Source organism: Arvicola amphibius, chromosome 3, assembly GCF_903992535.2.
Source record: "Arvicola amphibius chromosome 3, mArvAmp1.2, whole genome shotgun sequence".
NCBI lineage: Eukaryota > Metazoa > Chordata > Mammalia > Rodentia > Cricetidae > Arvicola > Arvicola amphibius.
In genome coordinates this window covers 40623169-40647864 of record NC_052049.1, presented here as the reverse complement: position 1 = coordinate 40647864, position 24696 = coordinate 40623169, and the positions used below count along the sequence as shown (strand labels likewise).

The following is a 24696-nucleotide window of genomic DNA, read 5'->3' as shown; positions in this document are numbered from 1 at the left end:
ACAGAAAGGCCGTCATTTCCTTGGTTTCTGCCACCGACTTTCATACGCACAGCACACACGAGAAGAGAGAGCCGACGTGAGAGCGCAACAGCCAACTTTATGCTTGACTAAAACAACTGCCCATGGTTAAGGGAACTGTGTGTAGACAAACACATCTACAGGTGGGTAAGAGCAATCGAAGAAACACTCTCTCAGAATCAGCTAACCAAATCATGCCCGAGGGCACTGAAGACAGACACCACATTTGCTAACCCAATGCACACCTTGACCTTGACAGCAGCTACTAAACCCTGTCTTTAATATTAGAACAAATAATAACAGCAACACAGAGACAGATACAGGTGCAGATACACAGTCCTCACAAAACTTAAGAACTGCCTGAAACAAGTGTTGTCACTTGGAGGATGATGCAGAGATGTGTCAGAGATGGCCCAGGACTGGCTACAGCGTAACTGGTTCCTAGAAAATCACAGCAGTCTAATCCAATGTGAACCGTACATTACTTCAACAGCCTTATATTTGGTGTTTCTTAAGTAGAACCTTCTTACAAAACAGGACTAAAAAAGAAATTAACATTCCTCAGAAAAATTAACATGGGTTCTAAAGAACAAATCAGACATAACCATGATGAGCCAATTCTCTACGTTAAACAGATTATTGTGCATTTGCTCAGCCTGAAAGCGCTCCTCTACACTATTCAGAAGCAGATACCCTGGGCCAGAGACGACCTGTGTTTAGAGGAAATGACTTCAGAAAAGCCTTCTACGGGGCCTAGCAATGTATCTCGGAAGCAGGAGCAATGCCATCACATATTGAGGCCATTGACACTCCAGTCCCCTCCACACGTCCCTTTCTGTGGTCCACACTGTAGCTCTGGTATTACTTCCACTGTGACCCTGTGACTGATAGCGCCAGCAACTCACAGCACTTACACCATAGAGGGAATTACAAGTTACAGGCAGCACTTGCTCCAACTTCCAGCCCATTCCAACAACATTTATTTGTACTCAAGGTGGGTAATCCAAGTACCAAAGGATTAAAAACACAACTAAGAACAAAAGCCAACAGTAACTATAGCTGTTCTTAACTTAAAAAGGGGGGGGGACAAAACCAAGTCACCCCAAGAAATGTTTGCCTACAGAAGGAACAAAGAGTATGCAGTCAGGAAAAGCAGATGCATTCCACAATCTGGGCAGCAGCTGAGAACCCTTGGCATTACTATTATGGTGCTTATTCAAAATCAGAAGACTTCTAAACTGAGACACAGACAAGTTAAATATGTCCTGTCAGCAGACAGCCCATCCAATGTCATCTGTAGAACTTGAAATAACAAAGCCGGATTTCATGTTTAGTAAAAGCATGTCCTCAAACACAAATTATTATGGCTATAAAGCTAAAGAATGCCAGGCTTTAAGACTTTCTAGAAAGTGGGGTGGTGATGGCTCACACCTTTAATCCCAGCACTCGGGAGGCAGTGGCAGGAAGATCTCTGTGAGTTCGAGGCCAGCCTGGTCTGTAAGAGCTAGCTCCAGGACAGGCTCCACAACTACAGCAAAACCCTGCCTCAAATAAATGAATAAATAAATAAATACTTTCTAGAAGTTAGTTGGTTTGCTCTCAGTGGCTCTCAGAGACAGACCATCTGCTGAGACCTGCTAAGAAAGTAGTCATTGACCAAGAAGTGCCCACCCGCAATCTACTGCTGGGATTCAAGGGTGGGCAGTCATTCTAGAGTTCTGTGATGGAATTAAAACACTCGGGCACAAGAGAAGGTATTTGGCTTTCGTAATCATCATATTTCTATAATGATCCAGAAATACCATTAACTATCCCAAAAATAAAAATTTTCTTAAAGAGTTATATGAGTTTTTATTTCTTTCAACATTCAACCAAAACAACTTAGCCTTTATTTTTAGAGATGCTATCAAATTTACACCTTTTCCTTTGTCTTTACCTTATGTGTATGGGTGTTCTGACTGCATGAATGTCTGTGTATCACAGGAGTAAAGCCAAGCAATTTTAAGTTAAGTCAGGTCATTTCTACGGTTGTGCTTTTACACATCTCTCTTCCAGCAGAATATAAAACCAAGCTGCATCCTCACCAGCAATCCCATTCCAACAGAGACAACCTTGTCTACAATCACCTTTTTTTTGAGTCCGGAACATTTCCAACTGTTTCTGTTGCTGTCGCCGTAACGTGTTCACAATAGCTATTGCTAATCTCAGGGCTTCTCTGGGGTACCCATGAGAGCGCAATGCATCCACTCTTGCACAGGCTGTTGGAACATGTTCTACAACAAAAACCCAAAGGGGGTAAAGTTGACACTGTCTGATACATCCAGAAAAGCAGGCTACCGTGGTAAGATGTTTCTTCCCAAATACCATATGAGATGATATGGGAAACCATTTCTGAACTGGGATCTGCATGAAAATTGCAGCCCCTTTTGCCAAGCATTCATCCATCTCCCACTGAATGCCTCAATTCTCCACCTCCCACTCCAATAATGCTATAGAAACTAAACAAAGAAGTAAGTCATGGAAATGTCTTTCCGGTTTGGCCACTTACCATGCCAGAGGGGCCACCCTCGGGAGTCAAAGAGGGAGTTTTCAGTGTCGTCATGGTAACAGTAGTTGGTGTACAGGTCACTGCTGATAATGTGCTGCAAGTGACTATCCTGCCAGTGGAGATCACATGCCTCGATGGCTCTTGTGAACACTGTCCGATGGGGCCTGTTCGATGAATCTGTTTTTTCCGCAATTCAGAAAGCCGTGTCAGCTATTATTCACATGTGAATAAATCAGTCACACCATTCTGTGGCCAGATGTTCATGAACACACCCACACACACTGTCCTGCACCCCCTAAGCAGAAGGGGGAAGGGTGAGTGAATATTCTCACATCCTAACTCTAGAAGGCAGTCAGCCTAAAGAGCGTCCAGTCACTCACTGGTTTCATCGAAACAAGCATTCTGCAGCCACTAAAAGCTAAGTTCAAGGCATCCTGCAAAACGAATTGTCAAGTCTAGTCTCCATGCCAAATATACTCAAAAGAGGCACTCGGCTTTAAAAAAAAAAAGAAAAAAAGAGAGAAAACTCACTGCTCCCCACTTCTGAGGTGCTGTGTTGGGCTGCCCCTGATGGGATCAACAGCTCTCACAAACACTGTGCAAGAGATGCGACACCAGCCATGGAACCTTTCAGGAAGATGCAGTCAGCCTTAAAAATATGCATAAGGGTTGTGCTTTTGGTTGTATTTTTTAACTATATTGTGCGGTTTTGCACAATTAAAACTATTATGCTTCTTGGGATATAATGATTAAATGCCACTTTATATCCCAAAGGGCATAAATGCATATGTTTAACATTTCACAAAGCCACACAACATAGCTACAAAACAAACCAGCGCACTTACCTTGCCCCTACAGGCTGTCTCCTGACTCCTGGGCAGGTTCCATGACTGGTGTGATGTCCCCAGCACAATGCATGCCGGGGCATCACAAGAGAGCAGAAGCATACAGTCCGAAGGGGGTTCAAGGTTCAGGACCTGACGAAGAAAAGAAATGTTTGGGGAATAAAGACCATTCTTACCTCAGCTCCTTGGATTACTCCGTCCCTAAAGAGACTACAGGCACTCCCGCCCCTTGGGCCCCAACTCTAAACTCACCTTCAACTGTGGCACAAAACTCCACTAAATTGTGGGACAGGGGATAGTTTCATCTATGTATACTTAATTTTGATCAAGTACAGTCCCCCTGCACTCTCTGAAACTCTACTGAATAAGGAGCAAGCTGTGGAGCTTCCTTATAGGCAAGGGTTATCTTCCTGCCCCTGGACCTCTGTGTGGGCACACAGCAGGCAAACTACGAATAGCAAACACAAGTGTGTGGCGAAGAAGAGCCTAGAGAATTCATCTATCTGGGTTGCTCGGGGAATTGAGCAGAAAACACCATGGCTTGTCAGGATCCCACAGCCAGGTGACGCTAAGAATCCAATACACCCCTTACTACGAGTTTAACTGATGCAGCTACCTGCAATGGCTGTTGGCAGTCTATCAAAGACATTACTTCAGGCTGATCTCATTAGTTATCCATATCTAGAGGAAGACATATCGAAGAGCACAGATGACAGATAAAGAGACATAAGTGATCATCTTCTGTGACTCCTGACTAGGATCCCTGCTAGCAGTAGATGGATGACCACCCTGAAAAATTGGAAGACAGGCCCAACCTGTAACAGCCTTTTGTCAAGCAAAATAAATAAAGAAACCAGTTTGGGGACCTCTCATAATCAAATGTCCTAAAATTCAAGTATCCTGAAGGTATTTTTAAATGGCCTTAGCACTAAATAAATAAATAAATAAATAAATTTGAAATAAAATTTGTTTATTTCAAATTGCAGAGGTAAAACTTAAAACTAAAGAAACTTCAAAATAGCAACTTGATAATACGCTGTGAAAGAGGAAGCTAAGGGTTCCAAGTACTGACTTGGCTCTCTATGTGGGGTACCAATACGAGCACGTAGTGTGCTCTCTTAGAAGAACAAACCACACTGATCCTGTTTTACGGCAGCACAGAGAAAAATGGAGAACTCACACAGCTCTAAGATACCAACAGAACCGACAGCCACAAAGAAACTAAACTGTCACAAAACTGTATTTTTAAGTGACCAGAGGCCATATCACACAAGAAGCACAAAAATTTTACATATGCATTCATAAGCATTAAAAAATTAACTATCAATAACAATAAATAGGAAATTTGATAAAGTGGAAAGGGAGTAATTCTTCTTTTTTCACATCTACAAAACACAAACTGCCTTTCTCCTGGGAGAGTATGATCCTGATGCCGTTCACTAGTCTACTAAGTCACCCTCATCACGGTAGGCATCAGAAGCCCTGCCTTACTCTAACGCCTGTGTGTCACACACATCTGTCCCACAGGCACAGTGACCTCAGTGCCATGCCATGGCTTTGGCCTCTAGGTCCCCAGGCTCTGCTCTGGAGAGGTGCTCTAGGTATAAGTAAATGTGCCCTCTGTGGGATGGTAGCCAGTGCCCTCTCCAGGAACGGATCTTCTCACAGCCTCTCAGAAAGGGCCGTCAAAGTTCTGCTAAAAGCAGACACGCTGGTGCCTTTGGCACAATAGCTGCAAATACTACCTCTGGAATACAGACCTGGGCTTACAGCCTAGACCAAACTGTAAATGAACTCTGGTGTCCTGGAGGCCACATCACTTCTTTAAATGTATTGGTGTTTTGCCTCCTTGTGAGCCCATGCCCACAGAGGCAGAGAGTGCATTAGATCCCCGGAACTGGAGTTACAGGCTATAAGCGACTACGCAAGCACTGGGAACTGAACCCAGGTCCTCTGCAAGGGCAGTTAGTGCTCCTAACTGCTGAGCAATGTCTCCACACCTATCCCAGTTTCTAATGCCTACAGAATTTTCATATTAAACCCAAAGTAACATTATAAATAGAAAGTAAAATGCAAAGAGTAGGGATATCAAATTAGCATTCCTCCAAAATAGCAGCAACCAAAACTCAAAATTAAGAAAACCTCCAATTACAAAAACAAAAGATTAAAGATCAGACATCAAAGAACCTTTCGCTAGCAATAAAAAAATGAATGTTAAACAATTAAACCTGACAATTTGACAAAAAAATGGAGATATGAGGGGTACATCTAATTATTAAACATTATCATGGACATGATATAGACAGGGTGGACTTCAAATACTACTTGAATTCCTAAGGTGGTTATCTCCAGTTAAAACAGAGCCTGCCAGTGGGCAATGGTGGCACATGCCTTTAAGCCCAGCACTCGGGAGGCAGAGGCAGGCAGATCTCTGTGAGTTTGAGGCCAGCCTGGTCTACAAGAGCTAGTTCCAGGACAGGTACCAAAACTACAGAGAAACCCTGTCTCGAAAAAAAAAAACCAAAAAGAAAAACAAAACAAAACAAAAACAAACAACAACAACAAAAAACAAACCCAGAGCCTGCCAATCATCTTCCTAGGCCCTGAAACCTCTTTTGATTGGACTAGTCCTGTGGACTTTCTTTGTAAAGACAAAAACACTGTTAACAGCACACCTGAACTCAGTACACCACATAGCATCTCCTTTAGGAATATCAGCTCCTCTGTGGCCAGTAAGGAATGTATGATTCTGGGTCCTTCCAATGTTGACTCCAACCCTGCTTCTATCATGTGATTTAAGTCGCTTTCAAGTACCCCACCAAGCATAGCATCATGTGTGAATACTGGTATGAGTTACTAAATGACAGTAGATTTGGCCAAGATTTAACAAGTTAAGAGTGTGATTCTGAAAAAGACCAGAAATTTCAGCAGCATCTCAAGAGAAGAAAGTCAAGCAAAGAGGTAGTTTATTTTTAAAGGGTGGAAGAGAAACTGAAATAATAGGTTAAAATAACAGATTATTCTGGAAACATCTGGGAGCATTTCTTGGTTGTCTCAGAGACTGAGGGGCACTATCTGCCTACTGTGGGTGGGACCAAATATACTATACAATCTTTCACAATAAGCAATTTCCCTGATACAAATGCCAACAATATCACAGGCCCCTCAGTTTCAGTCCCTTGCTATATTATAAGTCTAAGAACTTCTAATTAAATGCACAATAGCCCAAATATGAACTGAACAGAAATCGTCAAGTCTCAACACTGGTTTACATAATAAAATATTACTGCCCTACTCTATATTTTTAATTAAAAAGTAAAATTCAAACTAAACCATTATTAGATCATTTTAATATATACCACTACATAGGAATATCATATCTATCTACAATGTGTATAAAAAAGTGTTCTCACTTAAAATTAAAATATAGGCATATATTCAAAGTAAACATGTATTGTCCTTGAATTAAATACGTCCCCAAATTATCTGTTAACATTAATACATTACATTAGCAAAACACGTACACAAAAGAGCAGGTGAGAATGGGCAGGATGCCACCGTGAACTCACCTTGGTTGGCATTTGCACCCTGAGGCAGGGCATTGGTTAGGTTGGGCAATTCACCGCCATGATTTCCATCTTCCCAGGGACAGACATCAACACTGTTCCATTTTTTCAGCTGTTTTAGCCAGCTTGTCTTCTGCTCCAACTTACAGTGAGGGTTTAATACTATACACATCCAGAGAGCACCTAAAAAGGACAAAGAAATAAATTTCAAAAAATTACAAAAAAGGTTCGAGGCTAACAGCTTAAGAAAAATTCTAAATCACTTCAAGACAAACACAAGTCTGTCAGTTCTCTAATACAAGACAACATACAGCCGAATTTTAAATAAAAGTTCAAAGTGCTGTTACACGTTAAGATGAGATGTAGTTCACAAAATCTACCTGTAAGCACCTTCTTATTTGTATTATACTTTATATACAAAAGTCAATAGCATAAACAATCCTAAGGTCCAAAACATGAAGTGTACACACTGGCCCTTCAATATATTAGTCCATATCATTCTTTCCCCAAATTAAATTTACTTTCAGATTATGTTTGTAAAATAAAATTATACAAAGATTATATAAGAATAAAATTATATTATGGACATAAGTTCCTAGTATCCTTAAAAGAATTTCAAACATTATGTTTATTAATTAGTATCTATAATTATGTGCACATGTATATACATTCTTATACATACACACACAAACACATACATAAATGGAGTAGTATCATTCAGGCTTAGAAGTCAGTATAATAAATCTTTCACAAATAAGACTTAAAGCCAGGCATGATGACACAGAGCTGTCACTTGGGAGGCTAAGGCAGGAGAGTCACAAGTCTGAGGGAGCTTGTGGTACACAGTGAGTTCCAGAGTGGTCAAATACCATATCAGAGATAATCTGACCAAACAAATTAAAGTCAGCTCCATTAAGCACACTTTCCTAAGCAAATTGAATGTGTACCAATCTTCATATAATTACTAAATGCTAAAATATATATTAATAAACATTTTCCTAGTTTTTCAAAAGTAAAAATTAAATCAATGGAAAGGAATAGCTCATAATTTAGATAAGATAATGATGAATTTATTATGATTTCTGTATAGTTCAAGAGTAGTTAACACAAATATTTTACAAATTTTAAAACATTAATAACACCCCCAAAGCATTCACAATATGTTTTCTCTAGGAAGGCATGCATGAATGTCTCTGTTTTGATGGTTAACTGTCAATTGCGTAAAAAGGCAGAAATAAACAAAATGAACACTGTTTTCTTTGGCCAAAAGTGATGCTTAATAGTCTTTCATATTTAGCGCACCTAATATTGTAAATATAAAACAGCTTAAAATAATTTAAAATAAAATACATAAAGTTTCTAAAAAATAGCTTCAAATTGTCTAAACCACAGACATAATCTACATTTTAAATTTTTCAAATGCCAGTTAAAAGCAAACATGGTCAAAGATTGATATGGGAAGTTCTTCTGTATATGTGTTGCTTTTATTGGTTAATGAATGAACTGCTTGGGCCTATGACAGGGCAGAACAGAACTAGGCGGGAAAACTGAACTAAATGTTGGGACAAAGAAGGCAGAGTCAAAGAGAAGCCATGTAACCCCAGCAGGAGACAGATACTGGATGGAACGTTACATCCACATGGTGATACACAGATTGATAGAAATGGGTTAGTTTAAGATGTAAGAGTTAGCTAGAAATATGCATAAGCTAATAGGCTAAGCAGTGTTTTAATTAATACAGTTTCTGTGTGGTTATTTTGGGTCTGGGCAGCTGGGAAACAAACAAGTAGCTGCAGACAACAAAGATGGAGTGAGTTCTCCAGAGGCTCTCTTCCTCTAGATGATTACAACAAAAAGCTCTGGATAATGTCAAAAGCAGTAACCCAAGGTCTCTGAGAAAGTTATATGGCCATCAGCAAGCTGGCCAAAGAGAGGGAGGAGGACAGCAAGTGACCCACGTGGCTATTATTTTCATCACCTCCTCTCCCCAGTTTTTTCTTCTGGATTTGGCATAAGATTAATAACTTCACTCAAGGAACACTGCAGGGGCACATGCATGAAAAACCAGAAGCTTGACCCCCTCCCCCGTGTGTACTGGGAAAGAAACACCCAGCCCAGGCCAGTTGAGGAGGGCTACCCAGTCCTCCTCACGGCTACGGACACGAGACAGAACCTCAGCGGAAACAGCTCTGGCTCGACACACTGACACGGGAGCCCTCCCGCAAGTGCTGTGACAAGTATGGTCCCATCATCTTAGCTGGTTGTTGTAATTTTTTCACCCTCTAGGGAATTTTAATAGAATCTTGACTCTTACAATATTCAAAAGGTCCAGAATCTAAAATCTTGGCTTACAAAGAAATAAGAAAATGTGTCAATTCTCAAGAGAAAAATCAACAGATGTCAAGTAAGATGAGCGAGATGTTAGAATTAGAGAAATTAGAGACTTGACAGTCATGGGAACTGTGTCTGTGAGATGAAGGTAAAAGCATTCAGGAGGGGAAAAAAAAACCTCTAACGCTATCCCCAGTAATGAAATAAAAACTACATAAAAAGAATTAAAGAGAAATTTGAGAAGTGAAAACAGTATGTTAAATTAAATTCATTGACTGGGACGAAAAGCTAAATGGGCGATGGCAAGGAAAAGAGAGAACTTAATGACAGGGACTCCCCGTGGACAAACAAGGACACCTAGATGACACCAGACAGAATCCTGAAGACGGGCGGGGAAAAGAGCAAAGGTTTCCTTAGCATTTGTGTCACTGGGTTCCAAGAAGATGAGAAACAGAAACCCTCGAAAGAAAATGATTACTAAGACCATTTCAGGTTTGCAGAATGATATCAACTTACAGACCTAAGAAGCCTAATCACCATCAAAAGCACAAAGAAAACCATGACCAACCATAGCATAAACAAGCTGCTGAGAGCAAAATAAAATCCAACCAAACCAAATGAAAACAGTGACAATAAAACCACCTACAGAATACCTCAGATATCCTATATTCAAATATTTGAAAATAACTGGTGATTTCTCACCAGAAACTCGCACAGGACAGAACACAATGAATGATAGGGGTTGAGTGTCAGAAGGAACTGAAAAGCCAATCTGGAACTCCACGGGCAGTGAAAACTCACCCAGAAATATGGTGGAACACAGGCACTCCCAGAATAAGGAGAGCATCCAGCCAGCACTCACTGCTGAAAGATGTGTTAGGGAAAAGCTTTATAGCAAGTTTTCCTGATCAAAGAGAAACACCACCATAAAGAAAGCCGACAATCTGGAAGAATAACAGAAACTATGTCTGAGGAAATGGATCAGTTTGCCATCTTTGTTCTTTTGAAATCTGTATGAATATTCAAAACAAAAATTCAAAGTTTCAAAGATTTTTAAATGCATAAAATACATGTTAATAACTATAACATCAAGAGGGAGATAGAGATCTATGATTATTACACATTTAATGTGGCAAAGGCAGTTAATTCAATATTAGGAGCAGGCATGTAAGGCCACTTGAAATAATACAAAATAAAAAGATACTAAAGTCAAAATTTAACAAAAATCCAATTAAGATGAAGTTCATGAAACAGTTACAGAAACAAGCATCAACTCTCCTGAAATACCATGAGTTTGAGTAAAAATGTGTCAGTGTTAAGTTCATCGGCTGAGCAAATAAGCCTGGTGTTTGAGCTTTGGTGATGAGGAAGGCTCTGTGTGACTGGGGACCAGCAGTGGATAGGAAATTTCCCATGCAAACTCTACCTTTTAAAACGTGTTTTTAGAAAACTGTAAAGTATAGAAAGACATTTCACAAAAGAAGAAATGAAGACTGGGCAATATGACAGAAAATAAAGCATGCTCAACATTATTAATGACTAGAAAATGTAAGTTAAAATTACAGGCAAATACTCCTATTATGATGGTTACTGTCCAAGGAAAAAAAAAGGTTTGTTTGTAAGCCTAGCCTTTGATGGCTGAACCATCTGATCCCAGCACTTGGGAGGCAGAGGCAGGCAGATCTCTGTGAGTTCCAGGCCAGCCTGATCTACAGAGTTCTAGGACAGCCAAGGCTGCAGAGAGAAACCCTGTCTTGAAAAAAAAACACCAAATTACACCAAAACCACTGGTTCGCAACTGCAAGGAGGCAAAGTACAGAAGTGTAAAGTAGTGGACAGTCACCCCAAAACACGCTTACCACAGGATCCAGAACTCGTCCCTACACACATATTCACACAGGAACGTGGAAAATGTGCTTATAGTAGTTTGAGAACAAAGAAAGACTGAAAACAATCTGAACACCCTAACTAGTAAATGGGTCAACACTGGCATATCCATATCAAAGAGGCCAACTGAACCATGGGAGATACGACACAGATGTGACTGGACTTTGGTCGGTGAAGAATCTCATTTAGTGATGTTTCACAGTATGTTTCATAGTATAGAAAGACTTAGACAACCTAACAGACCTGCCCCTTCCTGATGGACACCATCTTCCCGAGGCATCCCCACATGGCATAATGGCCCCACAGGCCTCTTTCAAAAGGCATTAATTCCATCATGAGAGTGCATGGGTCTAGTCGCCTCCCAAAGGCTCAGCCTCTTGGTACTATCACTTTGAGAGTGTCTCAGATACCATGTGAATCTGGGGTGATTACAAATATTCTGACTGCAGCCTTGAGAAAATCAAACTCAGAGAGGCTGGGAGCCTTTAATACAAGATCCTAAGTATTCTTGGCTTATTTCAATGACTTCTATAAGACCCAAGGAAAAGAGAGATTCATAAAATGTGCCTTGGATTTTCATGCTTGCATTTCCCTAATTAGAAAATTTCCATTTTTCAGGAGAATTTCTTTTCTTTTTTCTTTTTTTTCTCAAAAAGCTTAAGTCTTTACTAATTTGCTTGTATATACCCTTTTACTGCGCTCACCTCCCTAAAGAGAGGTTTCATCCTGAATGGGGTGTTCCTACTAGATTCAAGTTTAGTGCCATAATAGATATGGTCCTTTTATCTTAGCAGTCATGACTACAAAGCCTGGTAATTAGCCTTAATAACCAAATTAACCAAATTGAGTAAGTCATTCTCCAAATTTTATTAATTCACGGTCCCTACTTTGGGCATTTATCTCTTTTCCCTCCAGTGTACCTAAAGTAATTTGTTACTTTCAGGAAAGTTCTTTAACAAGATCTCCTGAGTAAATTGGGAGCATGGGGACCTTGGGAGGAGGGTTGAAGGGGAGGGGAGAGGCAGGGAGGGAAGCAGAGAAAAATGTAGAGCTCAATAAAAAATCAATAAAAATAAAAGTTCTTTAATGATAACATTCCCACTCTATTTCTCTGAAATGGTAACCCTTTCAAGGACTCAGAGGGAAGGTGGTAAGATGTTGTTATTAGTCAGCATTGCCAGGGCCCTGTCAGTATCAAATCTATGGTGTGCGCATCACCCAGTTTCAGAATTATCCACGCCACATATGAGCTCTAGCTTTTTCTCCCACTGATTTGAATATTAGAAACGCTCCCCATAGGCCTGGGCGGCGGTGGTGCACGCCTTTAATCCCAGCACTCGGGAGGCAGAGGCAGGCGGATCTCTGTGAGTTCGAGACCAGCCTGGTCTACAAGAGCTAGTTCCAGGACAGGCTCCAATGCTACAGAGAGAAACCCTGTCGAAAAAACGAGAGAGAAGAGAGAGAAGAGAGAGAGAGAGAGGGAGGGAGAGAGGAGGGAGCAGGGAGGAGGGAGGGAGAGAGAGAGAGGAGAGAGAGAGAGAGAAAGAAAGAAAGAAAGAGAAAGAAAGAAAGAAAGAAAGAAGAAAGAAAGAAAGAAAGAAAGGCTCCCCATAGGTTCAGGCATTTGAACACGATTTCCAGCTGGTCACAGGGCTTGGAAGGTTTAGGTGGTACAGCCTTGCTGCAGGAAGTGCACCACAGGGGCAGGCTTTGAGACTATGTAGCCTTACCTTTCCTTCCCTTCTCTGCTTTGTGCTCGTGGTGGAAGGTGTGAGCTCTTAGGTTCCTGCAGCCATGCCTACCTCTTGCTGTTGTATAATCTCCTGTCCCTATGGAGCTGTAAGCTGACTCTTTTCTTTCATAAGTTGCCTTTGGCCATGTTTATTACAGCAACAGAAGAGTGACCAACATAGAAGTTGGCATCAGAGAGTGGGCTGTTGCTATAAAGAACCTGACCATGTTGGGTTTTTTCCTTTTGGAAAAATGTAGAATACTAGAACTTTGGGCCAGAAAATTGATTGAAACCAGAACTTAAAAGAAGGAAATTCCAGTAAGAGTCCTGAAATAATCATGCTGAGAGAAAGATAAACTAGGCAGGCCCTAGATCAAGGTTTCAAATGGGGAGTAATATTAGCAGGTGCTTCAGAGGCCATTCATGGGAAATTTTTGATGAAAAATCTGGCTGCCTTCTATCCATGTCCTGAGAACTTGCTTGACAAAATTTTAAAAAGTATTGGATCAATTTCTTTGGTGGAGGAGATTTTAAGACGCCATAATGGTGAGTCTGTTGCACAGCTGTTACTAATTCCCCTTATGCAGGCCTACAGTGAGCAGAACAAGCAGCATAGGAAGAAACGGAGAGTGTATAGTATGGAGAGAGAAGGAGCACTAGGAAGTTCAATGCTAAAGCCAAAGCACATGCTGACAGCTGTCAGTTTCTAAGGAAATTAGGCCCACAAAGAAAACCCTAGCTCTGCACTGCAACAAAGGCATCCCCTGGGCAAGCCCACACTTAGCCGTCTTCCACCTTCTGCAATAGAGCCCATGGTGCTGCACATAGAAAGCAACTGACAAAGAAAAAACTCTGTGACTGATGTGAGAAGCAGAGATGTGCTCACTGGCAGCTGATGTAAGAAATGGGAAAGAGGGATCAGTGGCAGCTGAAATTCACAGTGTGATCCACTTGGTGCTCGGTTTAGAGGCATGGAAGAGTGTGGGTTCTTCTACCATAGTTTCAGAGAGCCACGCAGCCTGGGAGGCATGCGGCAGAGGAGTCCCTGAACGAAGGCCTCAGAGGACAGCAAAGCTCAAGGGGAAGAACCATCTAAGTCCTTTGAAATTCAAGTCCCAAACAGTTACAGGATATGGTGTTTGCCTTGCTGAGCTTGATCTTGCTTTGGTCTAATTATTTCCTAACTATGCCCTCGGGATTCCTCCCTCTTTTGGAATGACAATTATATTTACCTGTGGTTTATTAAATGTTTTGAGGTATGGTACTTGCTTCTGTTTCTCCCCAGGGAGTTATAGTCTAGAGTTACCTTGAGTCTCAGAAGAGACTTTGGATATTTTAGCGTGTTGAAACTGTGACAGACTGCGGGAATACTGAAGTTGGACTATATATGCATATTTTGATTCTGATATGGGCGTGAGCCTAGGGGGGCCAGGAGTGCGATGTGGTGGATCAAGTGAGATATCTCCCCCCTACCACACAGACACACACACAGACACACACACCACAGGCACACACACACAGGTACACAAACAGGCACACACACAGAGCACACACACCGGCACACACACAGGCTCGGGCATCTGATGTACCTGGTTCTCAGTTGGTGGTGGTGTTTTTGAGAGATTTGGGTAGTGCAGCTCAGAAAATGTATCACTAGGGGCAGGCTTGAGATACATAGCCTGACCCTACTTCTGGCTTGCATATTCTGCCTGTGCTTGAGTTTGAAGGAATGTACACTCTAGAGCTCTCTGGACCTGCCCCATGCCTGTCTCTTATGCCTCTGAAACTGTATGTAAGCGAAGAAAACGTTTTTCTGGAAGTTACTGTTGTCAGTGTTTTATCATAGCAGCCGAAAGGAGCTAATAAAACCACCCCAGCATGCTCTCTCTTCCTCCTTGCCCTGACTAGTCTTCACCCAGTGAGTGACTTCAGCCAAATAATATCAAGGAAAAGAACCCCAAGCTAAGGAAGCAAATTCCTTCACCCAAGTAAAAAATACAAATACTTTTCACCTAAGGGAAGTAGTTGTCTACTTAGCAGTCTTAGATCTGTTCACATTCTGTATCCGACTACAATCAGTTAGAGAACGTGGGCAGAAAGGTACAGAAATGGAACACAAGATTTCTGAAAGTCTTTTTGGGTTACCTCTTTTATTCTGCCAGAAACAAAATACCAATGCATCAGGAGCTACTCTCAGTAAAAGCGGCTGACGACAAAGGCCAGGCCTTTATAGTAAACCACTTAGATATGTGATTATCAACACCACTTACCACCCACCTTACATACTCACTGTTTACATTTCCAACAAAAACTGTTCTTTTCATCAACAAGCTCTGGTCTCAAGGGGCAACACATGAATGCCCAGACATACGACCCTGGACAAGCTTTGGATGCCCAGTCATATGACTCTGCTCTGCCAGCTCCCTAACTGAAAGAACAGGGCCAAGAATGTCTACATATTTGTAAGGCTGTTTTGCGCTTATGTCTCTGCCAACTCTAGACTTCACATTGCCCTCATATAGGCAGGCTTCACACACACAAACCCCATGAACAACCTTTCAAGCGCTAGAATTGACACTGTTCGTTTTGACTCACAACCTGTCCCCAACTGGTAAAATCTTGCCTTGACCTCAAGAGAGGAAACCCGGTGCCATACCACAAAGGAAAAAGCAGGGCGAGGTGGCCCACTTTAGTCTATCATAATCGCAAGCACTTTAAAAAGTGCTAGATTATGAATGGAAAAGTAATTTTTTAGCCCTTTTATTTGTCACCGATGAGTACTTGTTTTTAAATACGGTAATTTTAGTGCTTTTATTTTCGGTAAATATTAGCTATAATTTGCCTGAAATTAAAAAATATATTAGTCAGAGCTAACCAACTATTATATTGAATATGTAAAATTTTATCTTCTATTCCTTGTTAAAATCAGGCTGTTCCTGGCTCTAAGTTAATCCAAATTGTAGAAAACTTGTTTCTTTTTCAGCTTGTGCCTTACACTGAGAGACTCCATTTTACAAGCGCTTTTGACTCCATTTTTGAGGATGGAGTCATTTGAATAGACAATGAATGACCCCCATTTGTGTGGCGCCACCCACTGGCAACTACTGATCGATGACAATGACTTATTCCTCGAGGAATAAGAAAGGGTACACTCTAAGTCTATCAGAGTGAATTGCTACTATAGAGGCATATAGATGTGTTTGAAATCCTATCAAGAAAACGAAGATCAAGACCCTCATCAAATATCCATCAGTAGGAAAGGGTTTGTAAACACACTGGGACCCTATAAAAAGTGGTCAACACAGATGATCAGTCCTATCGGGTTGCACAACTTGGTATGTGCACTAAGATGCAGACAGCTCCTGACTATACCTGGAGACTCAGTCTTGCTCAGCCCTCACTGTTTGTTAGCCTCCTTGACCTGCTGTCTACCCTCTTAGTCACCTGTCTGGACCCTGCTGCCCAGAATTCTGTTCACCCATCTGTTATTTGGACCCTCCCTGTCCTTAGAATCACCTCACTCTTGCAGTCATCCTGCCCAGTAAATTTTGACATGTAGAAAGATAAACGTGTGTTCTTTTTTTTACCTCAGTGCAATTCATGACTACGACCCATATCAGTAATATTTATAGATAATAATTTAAATTTAACCAATATATCTATAAAAATTTAAGAAGTACATTAATTATAGTGAAATTTAAGGATAACAAACACCTATTCCTGAATCTATTTTTTTTTTCTCAAAGCATAAAACTCAACCGTCAGAATAATGGCTCTCAACCACTGAGACTCTGACCTTCTAGGAGGTATCTGGCCATATGCGGTGTTGTTTTGGTCATATAAAGTAAGTCCCAGAGGCACTGCTTAAACATCCTACAGTACACAGATGAGCCTCCACAACAGAAACTTGTGCATATGTGAATATTATTAGCTCAAACAATCAGATTCAAATAAATCACTCAACAGATGAAAGAGCTGTAAGCCAAACAAGAAGTCATTATAAAACCTAACAAAATAGAAGGTATCCAAACACACGGCATATTATTACATGCTGCTTTGTATGCAAATCTTTCTTCCTTCAAGGAAAATCCTAACAATATCAAGTTACACATGTTGGGTTTCTAATTAGAATTCTACATTTAACGTCTCTAAATGTCTATCTGTAGGGTACAAAAATTGTTCCACCTAATATAACCAACATTTTCTAAAAGTGAATGGCATCTATGCTTATTTACCTGACAATAATTGCCGTCATTTTACTGAATCTTTACCTCACACTAACCCTGCTTTCAATAACACATTAACCCTGTTTTAAATATTTACATAATTATCACATTACCTTTCAAAACAAACAAACAGAAAGCACTACTCTAGCTAAGCAGCAGCTGGAGTTTAGGGAGGTGGAGCCATTAGAAGAGGGAGCTAGAACTCTCTCCAAGGGTTCTGTAAATACTGCAGCAACTTAGCCTTTAATCTAGCTATATAGCCAAAAGGTTAGGGTTTTGTTCTTCTTATTTATAAGCTTGGATTTATGAAATTTCCAAGACTAATGATTTTAGTTTTTTGACAGAATCATTTCATCCTTTGTATTTTAAAGTATACTTTATTAATTAAATTAGAGTATCCTGAAATCCTTACAACTAATACCTTGTACTTTACTTCTAAAACTGGGTTCTTTTTAAAACTGTGTCTTTATTTTTACTGCATGAATGTTTTGCCCTGTTTACTCTATGTATGTTTAATATGTATATCTGTTTGCTTTATGTGTGCTAGTCCCTGTGGAGGTCAGAAGAGGGCATCAGATCCTCTGGAACAGGAGTTATAGGTGGCTGTGAACCACTGTGGGGGTGCTGGGAATCAAACCTGGGTCCTCTGCAAGAACAGCCAGTGCTCTAACCCAATAAGTCATCCAACACTCTCCTGGCTTTACTTGTGTTTATAGACCTCAGGTCAGATATAAGAAAGAACATTCAAACAAGAACTGTCTGAATAAGGCCCCAAATAAATAAAACTGCAATTTTCAGAACTGACAGGCACAAAAAAATAAGTAATTTCAGTGCAGATTCAAACAGTAGATAGGAAAACGAAGTTAAACATAGGGTTCGAGACTGATTACTCAAGTCAGATGAAGCCTGTTTTTGTCTGGAAACTCTATGGTCAGCTCTGTTCAAGTCAAGTCTATATCAGCATCTCTGGGAAATGCGTGCAAGTGAGAACTCTTCCTGCCTATTCCTATATAATTCTGTATATTTCTGGACATGGCATTATGAATTGAGCAAATAAATCAGCTGCAGACTCTTGCTATGCCTAACTCCACAAGCAGTTCCCTTTTGTGTTATTACTATTAAATAATTCAGTGATTAAGTCACAGATTTTGTGGGATGTTTTTTAGAGGGGGAAGTAGGCAGATTAATTAAAATAAATCTGTTCATCTTCTGTAATGGACACCTCTGGAACCATTTATAAATGCTGCTCTTCTCCCTAATTTCTAGGAAGAGAACTCGTGCATGGTGCTGGGGAAAGCAGAGATGGTGACAATAGGAAAAAGGTTGGTACAGGGCAGAGGAGCAAGACAGACGACATCATCCTCTCCAACAGACTAAAAACCAAAGTTTCATTTTGTCTTGTTCCACATTCATAAAAATGAGCCCTGTTAGATGAACAGTTGAGTGTCTAAAGACCAGTGTCATGTAAAAGTCTTATGAAGCAGTAGCAGGCAAAGTAAAGCAATCACTTTTAGTATTTCCAAGGGTTCAATGGTTATAAAATAAATCACAATATTTGTTTTTGTTCTCAGAGGCTATTATAATAGTATAAATTTCATGCATGATCCAATTATCTAATCATATTTATGTAGAGGCCCATGAAACACCTAATTGCAGTCACAAATAGGAGATCACTGGCATAATTAGTTGTGCTGGCAAAGCTACAGTCACAAAACTTCTTGGGTCAGACCCACACGAAACCGTGACCCTAATTATGACAGTGTTATTATCAGCATAATGAAGTTTTAATACATCAATCACTCCATGTTTGGAAAAGTAAGTTTAACTGGCAAAACATTCTTCTTAGAATTGATACGCTAGCTTTTAATTTATTAAAACATTTCTGGAAATTTTTCAAAATCAGACCCAAGGGATATAGTGCAGCAAGTTTTAAGAATGCCCGGGGTTAAGTGGGGCTGAACGCCCTGCTAAAGGGCGTAAGCTCAGTCATCATCTAACCAAACTCAGATAAATCTCAGATAGTTTCTTTTTGTCAAGAAGGAAATAGTTAAAGGGAGTTAACTGACATCCTGGATTGTGTTCATTATCTAATAAACAAGCTTTCCCATTGCATTTGATCTGTCAGTACTGTGAGCTTGGCCTCATTAGGAGCCTCACTCTGTGGGAGATCACACAGCCAGCCTTTCTACACCCTCAACAGCCCTCTCCTTTTCAAGGGAGCAAAGGAAAGACAAAACAAAAATCAGAGACAAGGAGAGAGAACGGCTGAGTGGCAGGAGGGTGGTTTTTTGCACTCTGAGAAAACACAGTAAAGAAGTGAGGTAAAGGAATGGCTCGGGAGCCTGCACGAACACTTTTGTGTGTTCTGCGCTGCCTTCATTTCTGGGGCATCTTCATAAACAGTTCCACGGTTCATTCCATGGTCCATGACTCCCAACTCCATATAAATCTATTTCTGAAAACACTCAGTTGGCAAGTGACTTCTTACAATAGTGATTTACTTCATTTTCATGTAGGAAATGTAGGAGAGCAACCCTCAAATGGTTTGTGCAGCACACTTCATATGATATCGTGGCTGTCTTCGGGCTGCCTTTTATTTCTCATTATTATTCTGTGTCCTGAGTAGACTGTGAGGCCTGTGAGTTCCCAAACTGCAGCACAGGGTACCACAAGACAAACAAGTAGGTTCTTGTTAATCTGTCTGCTATTCTTCCGGAAAAGCACTTCCGGTATTTATACTTAAGTACATCATTGAGCCTTGGAAAGTCATCTTCCTCTTGCTGGGCACTAAGAACCAATTAGGACAAGAAATCATCAAAAGGCATACTAAAAAGTGATCAAATTGACCGGCGCTGATGGTTCTAGGGTATCAATAGTGAAGTGAACACTACTTATATGAGATACCAAAAAGAAGGGGAGGGAGTTCTTGCAATAGTCTGTCTGGCTAGAACACTGATTTGTTCATAAAAACAATTTCTGAACACAGTGGCTTTCTATGGAGTGCAGAAGAACTTATGATGGGTGTTGGGTTTCTAGAGAGCAGAATGTTTCATTTGCCTCTAATTCACTCTATTACTGAATTGAACTTTGATGTATTGGTCTTGACAAGGTGCTTCATGCTGATTGTATTGTGTATGATAGTATAATCACTCTCCATGCATTTCCCACGGGCTGCTGTATTATGCAATAGATTACCTGCAGCTATGGATGGCAAGAGGGATCAGTGCCCCTCTGCACTCTAAAGTGTTGCATTTCAGGGCACGGTGTGTGTGGAGTGCACATGCCACACTGGGCACCCATGAATATCCTGGCGGAGCAGCTAGATAAACCTAAAGTGGGAGAATATAAAACTGATGACACATTGAAGATGTTTTCCAGGTGTTTACTATCAAAAATATACTTCTTAAAGCTTCCAAGGAGGTAGATGGCATTGTACATCAAGTATTCATTCACTTCATCTTCACAAATGTTACTGAGCACCAAGTATATGCTCGACACATTTTTCACCTTTCAGGAAGAATAACTAACAACATGTGTTACTTTTAATGTTCTAGTTAGTGGAACAGAAGGGGAAAAGATGGTATATTTAAAAAAGACAGGGACTAAAAACATTTTTTTAGAAGATGGCCAGAAATTAGTTTCATCTCTCTAATAATGACAGCAATGACAGGAAGATTAATATATTAAATACACTAAGTCGTTTAATACTTTAAAAAAATCCTTTATATAGATTTTGTCTATTCGTCTAGGAAAGTGTATGTTATGTGAATGACCCTGTTCACCAGGGGACTGCATATGCTAAGCATGCTGGTGCGTGTGATATACAGAGGGATTTCTGTGCTCTTAGCAGTGCTGTCAAGGCATTTCTCCTTGCACGATTTTCTCTCAGTTCCAACCGGGACCTGACTGGAACTCTGCCAATGCTATCTTGGCTTATCCAATGCTGCTACTCCCAAATCCAAGCTACTGCAAGTACCTGTTCCAATTCTCATTTTATCAATGCTTTTTACATTCTTCTCCGGGTCTGCTGATGCAAAAATTTGAAATTTACTAATATATTCCAGAATTAAAGGAGTCAACAAGGTATAACTGGTCATGGGTCAAAATTGGGGTTTCCTTTACATCTCAAATGTTTTCTTTGCAAGATAAAGGCCACAGAGCTCAGAGTGTTGCCCACATTCCAGACAGTACCGCTGTTCCCCACTGCTTTATCACCAGGGCAAAGCAAGAGACACGGGCCCCAATGGGGCTGCCAAACTCGCTCCAGCATGCCAATGAGAAAAGCAGCAGTCTCTAATCAGGTGGCACTTTTCTTAATTTTAAGTTTGAAATTCTAAAGGAAGTCATTAAAATGTTACAAAATGATCAGATAAGCCTATGGTGGCCTCATAAAACTTTACTTGTTGCAAATTATTTAGCATCTTTCTGCCATAAAGTATATGAGAAAGTTGCCACGTGAATGAAGTCGTTCTTTTCTGTATCTCAAGAAAACTGAGGATTTTAAGGACTCACTAGTGCAGCAGAGATTGTGAAACAGACATTTCTAATCTTAGAACTCTTTAATCCTTGAAAACTGTTCCAAGACGCCTAGGATCTAACACAGTAAGTCACAGTGCTGTGCCTGAGTGGGACCCGCCTCCTCCTGAGTCCTCTTCCACTCCTAGGGCTTTGCCGGGCAGTGGCCTGAACACCTCCCAAGGAGGACAAGCATGGCTTATACCCTCCACTCTCCATCCCCGTAGACCTACGACTTAATTAATGCAACGATGGCATCTGTGAAGTGCCTTGCCCAGTGCCAGCACACACCAAGAGCAGCCCTGATAGGTGCTTCAGGCCCGCCTTCAGATGCCCCTTCTGTTCTGCCTGATTCTCTTCAAACCCCTTGCAAATTCCAAACAGCTAAAGATGGAGAGTTTCTCACTCCTCAATGATCTTTGCAAGCTGCTATATCAAGGGAAGAACGTTCCACGGCCTTTCTTCACATTGACTCGCCTGCTCGATCAGTGGTTCTCAACCTGTGGGTCTTGACCCCTCCACAGGGGTCCCAGATCAGATATCCTATGTATCAGATATTTACATTATAATTCATAATAGTAGCAAACTTACAGTTATGAATTAACAATGAAATAACTGGGGTCAGCACACCATGAGAACCTGTACCAAAGGGCACCAGCATGAGGAAGGTTGAGAGGTACTCCTCTATGTCCTACACCACGACAAGTCTTCTAGACCACAGCCCAGCAGAGCCATTTCGGCCTCATTTCCCCTTGGTGGCTGTTTCTTGGGGAAAAAATAGTAATAGCTTTAGGAAATGGAGGTAGACCTTTCCTAGAAATTATTTTTAAGAGGAAAAGGACATTTTATACCAACTTTGATAATTCCTATTTGCCGCTAACGTAAGAATATGCATTATAATTAAACTATTTTAGATAAATAACATTTAAAAGTAAAGCGAGTCCATCTTTGGTAAAATAATGCCATACAGTATATATACATGGTTTCATTACAACAAACCATATCTCAACTTCTAGCCAAATTGCTAGAATATTTAGAATAGAGTGTCTGGGTGGAAGCATCTCCCCAGCCCCTGGCAGTTTATAAAAACACAACAGTGAAATTATTCTAAACCATCTAAGTTTGTTATAAATTATTTAACTGTACATGCAGATAACTTACTACAGTATCTCTAAGAATCTACAATTTGTTCTGTAATGAAACCAAGTGACCTATAATGATCTCATTTAATCCCGAGAGCCTATTACTTCCTATTAATACATATTTACAGTTTTCTTCTTTCCTACATGGGGTATTAAATGGATAATTAAACCCTAGAAACTCTAGTCAAAAGAAAGACAGTTCAGATAATTACATGGGATGCAGTTATCATAGGTTTGCTCACTGTAAAGAATATATTCTTTCCTTTCTAACTTCTGATTTAAACTACAAATTACTCTGAAGCAGAGAAAATCCCCCTCCTCTGAACTCCACAGCAAGAGAATCCGCAGGCCTGTGACCAGAGAACACAGAGCAGTTCCGTTTAAGAGGCTCACAATGATATAACTACAAAACCCAGGGCCTGGTAGGAGGACCGAGCAGCAACTGGGCATTCTGAGAACAAGGATACTGAATACACACATGGCCTTGCATGCAGAAGGAGATCCAAATTATAACACAGGAAGCAAAGGAGACCAAGACAGGAGCACACTCCATCCAGGCAGGATGGCCCATGAGCAGGAAGGCTCACAGGACCTACAGACTACATGAGATGTAGGAATGTCCACCAACTCCAAGACTGCCAGCAGGGCGAGGTACAGACCAGGGTAGAGACACTGAGCAAATGGTCTCCATGGACCATTACCAAGGGGGTACTGGGGAGTGTGACTGAAAATTCACATGGATTCCAACTGTAAGCTTGTTCTATCTGTGTTTGTGATCAGCTTACTGAGTTTATGGCCTCTGCTCTCAAAGCAGCAGTAAACTGTTATTGAGCAGTGTGTTTGCTTTTCCCAAAAGGTCTGAAGTTAGAATCCTTGAAAACATGGCTGCTCACAGGCAGCTAGACTGCCCAGGGCAAGTTCAGCCAGGGTGGTGGCTTTAGTGAAGAAGACAAACAGCAAGAGCCCTTTTGCCAAGACTTATGGCCACTTGGTCACCTCTACTTTGCCTCTGCAAAGTATGGATGCCTGACAGAGATATCTAACTGTATTTAGGGTAAACTGCTAATGCTGTTTAGCCTTCCTAAGCTTACATCTTACTGGTTGAAAATTAGCACCTAAAAATTATACCTATATCAAAATGCTGTTTTTAAGGATTAAGTAATACAATGCATGCAAGAAACTGCTGTGTACAGTACTTGAAAATTAAGTGCAGACAACTGTGCTATCCATAGTACTTGAACTAAAATAGGAAATTAAAAACAAGTCCAGGATCTCTGCTGTCTCTTGGTCTCACTCTCTTTCTCTCTTAGGTTAAGGGCCAATTGGAACAAGCCTGGACCCTGGGGAGTTTATGGCTATTATTTTGACAGTAAACACCTTTCTCAACTGAGCCTTCCCTGTCTTGGTCCACACTGCTTTCTCCATCTGGGACGCTAACCCTACTTCCTCGTCACTTTCTTCCCCACTGACACCTTATAAGCCACACTCAGGGTCAGTTTCTACCATCCCCGACTTCCTGGTTCATTAACAACTGTTTTAATTTCCACGTCTCTCATGCTTGCAAGTTTCAGCTCCCTCTTTACTATCAGTACCACTAACATTAAATCTAGATCCAGAGTCTGTTCTTCGGGTTATGTGCCAAGTGGAATAAAACTTCTGGAAGGGGGAGAGGGAGGCGCCAGCAGCACACACAGTGGTAAAGCTGTATTCGTCTTATGCCCCAGGGGAAGACAGACTGACAGACGACAGGGAAGTCCTGACGAGCAGTTCACTAGACCTGAATTCTACCCTGACAGCTATATGGGGGCTTCCCAGTCTGTGCTGGCACCCTTTCTCCTGCAAGGGCATTCTGGGAATTGCCTGTTTGCTTCGTGGCCCTAACGAAG

At 40.9% G+C, this 24696-nt stretch overlaps 1 protein-coding gene across 1 annotated transcript in view; it reads right to left on the bottom strand.

Annotated features, from left to right (window-relative positions):
- Zswim6 (zinc finger SWIM-type containing 6) overlaps nt 1-24696 on the bottom strand; it is a 170468-nt gene that overhangs the window by 13833 nt on the left and 131939 nt on the right. The window contains 3 exon segments of the mRNA XM_038324049.1: nt 2145-2291; nt 2567-2743; nt 6981-7160. Coding sequence (XP_038179977.1) covers nt 2145-2291; nt 2567-2743; nt 6981-7160 — 504 coding nt within the window.